The following is a 5,230-nucleotide window of genomic DNA, read 5'->3' as shown; positions in this document are numbered from 1 at the left end:
TACTGCAGTCATTATACCAAGTTACTTAAATCGACATCATACGGTTGTTCGGTCCTTAGTAAAACTAAAAGTTGCAATCGATATATCTCGGTTATTTTGACCAAAATATCTCTTAGGAACTTTTTAAACACTAGACACTGCGTACTGATAGTAATTCTAATCATACTGCCGAATAACAAGTAATAATACCTGCTGTCTGAAGTAATACAGTGGTGGAATTATAACTTAAGTCCTAAAATATAATCCATATCTGGTGCAGAACCAACTTCAACCAACCATCCACGTAGTGTAACTGCCACGCATTGGAAGGCGAGTGTTTTGTAAGCGAGGACTGCGAGCCAATCAACCAAAAGCGGGCAGGGCTAATCAACGTTGAAAAGTGTTGCCGTGTTTTTATTTCTCATATATTTCCTCCCCTTAAAATATTCCAACACCAGCGGCACCTGGAAACACCGTGCCAACGTCCAATGTTTAAAAAACGCTTAAAATTCTGGCGGGATAAATATATTATAGCATAAGCTGTCGGATCATCGTTCTTTATTATGAAGACGAAATAAAAACAGAATCCAAATTGCCCGTCAAAATCTAACACTACGTCTACATAGTTGTAACCCAACAGAACAAATCAAAAACCAATTATTTCTTAAGACTGGATGCTGCCACCATTGTGCCTCCATTATACCATAAAAACCTTTCGTGTATTTGAACAGTTCAGTATATTCAAATATAAAACAAGTAACAAAACAATGAAACTAACAAAGAATTTGTGCAAATGATAAATTAGATCCAAACAAATGAAGCCAACAGTTTCCTGCAAAAATAAAATAATATTTTAGAAACTACATTAAGTAAAGTGTGTGTATGGTATATTATTACACTATATACACATGTTGCACACTGTGGACAAATAGTGCACACCATGGACACATGTTGCACACCATGGACACATAATTCACACCATGGACACATGCTGCACACCATGGACACATAATGCACACCATGGACACATGCTGCACACCATGGACACATAATGCACACCATGGACACATGTGGCACACCATGGACACATATTGCACACCATGGACACATAATGCACACCATGGACACATAATGCACACCATGGACACATGTTGCACACCATGGACACATATTGCATACCATGGACACATAATGCACACCATGGACACATGCTGCACACCATGGACACATGTTGCACACCATGGACACATTGCACACCATGGACACATATTGCACACCATGGACACATATGGCAGACCATGGACACATGTTGCACACCTTGGACACATTGCACACCATGGACACATATTGCACACCATGGACACATGTTGCACATCATGGACACATGTTGCACACCATAGACACATATGGCACACCATGGACACATGTTGCACACCATGGACACATAATGCACACCATGGACACATCTTGCACACCATGGACACATGTTGCACACCATGGACACACAATAACTTACATGGGTTAAACAGTTTGTTGAACAGAGGGGTTGAAATTGAATTTAGGTTAAAAGTACGAGCTTGAAATATATTTCCGAACGTTGGATCTCCGGTTATTACTCCAAGAGTAGCAAGGTTGGCAAACGGACCAACAGCAACAGAAATTATTTCAACTTTGTTTGTTTGCGCGAGTTGTACCAATGTGTTGACATCGCTGTATGGAATATATTGGTTTCATTGAATGTCAACATTTTTATTGGCGAGTAACTTTAAAGTTATAACACAGTTCTTTTTTATACATATACAGAACTCATCAGCTGGCACGAGGTGTATAAAACAGAACACCCGTGTTATAACGACTGTTGTTGCCCCACCATGCAGCGATAATTAGGTTTAAAACACTATTGTTGAGTACTTGCATTATGACATCATATTCACCTCATTGTTTCTTGAGCGAGTCCATCGGTGACAACGACCACCAACCTCCTGGATGCCGGGAATCGACCTCCGGCTGAGTTAAAGTTGTTGTTGATTGTTGAAGTAATTGACAGCGTGGTTTTCGTGGATTGGGTCGTGAACTGGGGGGGGGGGTTGATATTTTAAGTTGTTGTAATGCTGTGTCAGTATAGACATATACACCACATGTACAGCGTTGTGGTTTAGTGGTTAGACTATTGTAAACAGAGGACACTGTGATTGGTATTTTTGTAACACTAAACGATAAACCCAGTGATTACTCATCGATTGTCCAAATTATTCGCCATACAGATAAACAATCACCGATAAAGTTACATACGTGGTAACTTGTAAGCTGGCACAAGGTGTATGAAACAGAACACCCGTGTTATAGAGGATAAATAAGTTACATCCACCCATGTATTACATCACAACCAACTTACAGGAAGCAAGGAAATAACATTGTTGATCTGTGGTAGATTCTGGGATTCCCCTGACTCGATATCAGTGACCACACTGCCGGTATAGCGCGTCTGGAAAGTAATTTTAATAATGAACAACTGGTCGCTATAGATATTTTGGATACATGTCTATACATGCAAAGTCTCACTGTATAAAGGGCAAACTGTTTGTGTTTATTAAAATTTATTATCTTTTTTATACCAGAGGATAAGTTACACAAAATATCCATTATTTTTGTTATTTCTAGTTTAACAATCCCGAACCCAAAGTTAAAATGGTTTGAATCCAATCTTAATCCCCCATAACTCCAACCCATAACCCACCAAGCCAAATCTGATTTTTTCATCTTGTAAATTCAGCCTCGGAATAAAACTTTGCATCCAGTTCTTGATGACAATAAAGTTTTGTGATGTCACTGACTGCATGCCATCCAATACAAACATTAGGTCGATGGTCCCTGTATGATAAATAAGTTACATTTATGGTAACTTGTAAGCTGCCACAAGATGCATGAAACAGAACACCTGTGTTATAACGACTACTGTTGCCCCGCCATGCGAAGATAAATATCATATGTTTATCTTAAAACAACAAAGAAAATTAATTTTTCCAAACAAAAACAACAGTCTAGAAAAACTACTTAAGGGGAAAGTGTCGAATGGGAATGTTGTCGTTCGATATTTTTATATAGGAGGTTTATATCTCCACACAACACTCACCACATGCGACTTCATCGAAACAAGATTCTTGTTTTGTTAAACATCCAGCAGGGACATTCCCTGATGTGATACAACTCCTGACACCACTCCTGGTGCCCGACCTGCACACATTGGTGCACGAGGTGAACGTGAACGCCGAGTACGACGTGCATAAATCTTCCTGACAGTTTGTTTGCTGTAGAAATATTGTTGATGGTGAATGAATGTGACTTATTTATCCTTATGTGGCAACAGCAGTTTATTAGTGACCACTGGTTTTAAGCAATTATTATTAACAGAAAAATGACGGTTGTTAAACTAAACTATGGTAAAAATGATCAAGGAGCAAAGACATATTTTTAGTTGCACAATAGTGGCAGAACCGAGCCTCAAACCGACAACCCTCTGGTTACACATAACATGAACAACACAAACCACCCACCCTGGTTGAAGCTGCAGTTCCTCCTGCGCAGAAAACGTCACCAACGACATTCCCTCGACTCCTACATGTTCGTGTTTCGGTACGGGTCCCAGGCGAGCACGATATATCGGGTCCCATGCATTGACCTGGGACCCATGCACTCCAAGCTGCTGAAGGACAAGCAGACAAACAATTCTCATCTTCTGATGGTTGGCCTTGGCACCTGGGAATGCAAAGATTTATATAAACAAAAGAGCAAAGCTATATTGAGTGAGCACGTATTAGTTGTCAACCATACAGAAAAATAATCGTTCACAAAATATATAAGCTGGTACGAGGTTTAGAAACAGAACACCTGTGTTATAACTTGGATACATTAACATGTGCAATTATGTACGCCTACGTGTGATTGGGCACTTATGTGCGCCTATGTGCGATTGGGTACTTATGTGCTTTGTGTGCACCTATTAACCAAAATAAACAACCAATATTCAACTCACGGTTTGGTCGGCAAGGCATCGGGACATGTCCTCGTCCTCGTTCTTGTTGCAGTCGTACATTCCGCCCCCCCACACGCCCCCCATGGTGACCAATCACTCCATGATGGTACTATGGGATTAAAAGTTGATTTTAAAAAACGGAAACTATGGGTTAAAAATTCTCAGTTGGGACCTCTATATTTTAAATCCCCACAAATTTAATGTTAGATTGATTTTAAAAGTCACACATTTTAAGTATAACTTAATCTGAATATTCTTATTAAGAAACTACCTGAAGAAAAGTGTCAAATAAAAATGTGGTTGTTCGATAATTACACAAGATATTTATATTTCTGCACATTACTCACCACACGCGACTTCATCGAAACAAGATTCTTGTTTTGTTAAACATCCTGCAGGGACATTCCCTGATGTGATACAACTCCTGACACCACTCCTGGTGCCCGCTCTGCACACATTGGTACACGAGGTGAACGTGAACGCCGAGTACGACGCGCACAAGTCTTCCTGACAGTTTGTTTGCTGTAGAAATATTGTTGATGATGAATAAATGTGACTTATTTATCCTTGTGTGGCAACAGCAGTTTATTAGTAACCACTGGTTTTAAGCAATTATTATTAACAGAAAAGTGACAGTTGTTAAACTAAACTATGGTAAAAATGATCAAGGAGCAAAGACATATTTTTAGTTGCACAATAGTGGCAGAACTGAGCCTCAAACCGACAACCCTCTGGTTACACATAACATGAACAACACAAACCACCCACCCTGGTTGAAGCTGCAGTTCCTCCTGCGCAGAAAACGTCACCAACGACATTCCCTCGACTCCTACATGTTCGTGTTTCGGTACGGGTCCCAGGCGAGCACGATATATCGGGTCCCATGCATTGACCTGGGACCCATGCACTCCAAGCTGCTAAAGGACAAGCAGACAAACAATTCTCATCTTCTGATGGTTGGCCTTGGCACCTGGGAATGCAAAGATTTATATAAACAAAAGAGCAAAGCTATATTGAGTGAGCACGTATTAGTTGTCAACCATACAGAAAAATAATCGTCCACAAAATATATAAGCTGGTACGAGGTTTAGAAACAGAACACCTGTGTTATAACTTGGATACATTAACATGTGCAATTATGTGCGCCTATGTGCGTTTGGGCAATTATGTGCGCCTATGTGTGATTGGGCACTTATGTGCGCCTATGTGCGATTGTGC

The 5,230-nt window shown here is 40.2% G+C and overlaps 1 protein-coding gene across 1 annotated transcript; it reads right to left on the bottom strand.

Annotated features, from left to right (window-relative positions):
• Window positions 1-517: 517 nt before the first annotated feature.
• Window positions 518-4,998, bottom strand: LOC104266492 (coadhesin-like). Its single transcript, XM_018815237.2, has 10 exons — window positions 4,781-4,998; window positions 4,360-4,534; window positions 4,013-4,121; window positions 3,534-3,735; window positions 3,113-3,287; window positions 2,717-2,850; window positions 2,375-2,464; window positions 1,914-2,053; window positions 1,496-1,689; window positions 518-811 (listed from the first exon to the last, which is right to left on the bottom strand). Coding segments are annotated over exons 1-10 (1,338 nt in total). The 5' UTR covers window positions 4,898-4,998; the 3' UTR covers window positions 518-809.
• Window positions 4,999-5,230: the final 232 nt, after the last annotated feature.

Source organism: Ciona intestinalis, unplaced genomic scaffold (genome assembly GCF_000224145.3).
Source record: "Ciona intestinalis unplaced genomic scaffold, KH HT000051.2, whole genome shotgun sequence".
Taxonomy (NCBI): Eukaryota; Metazoa; Chordata; class Ascidiacea; order Phlebobranchia; family Cionidae; genus Ciona; species Ciona intestinalis.
This window is presented reverse-complemented; position numbering and strand designations above follow the sequence as displayed.

What these genes read in the sequence shown, in the direction of transcription:
- LOC104266492 (XM_018815237.2), bottom strand. Translation starts at nt 4,897, where the DNA reads ATGGGACCCGATATATCGTGCTCGCCTGGGACCCGTACCGAAACACGA. An exon ending in TTTCGATGAAGTCGCGTGTG is followed by an intron (nt 4,122 to 4,359) that starts GTGAGTAATGTG and finishes TTAATCCCATAG; the next exon opens with TACCATCATGGAGTGATTGG. An exon ending in ATGTTATTTCCTTGCTTCCT is followed by an intron (nt 2,054 to 2,374) that starts GTAAGTTGGTTG and finishes CCCCCCCCCCAG; the next exon opens with TTCACGACCCAATCCACGAA.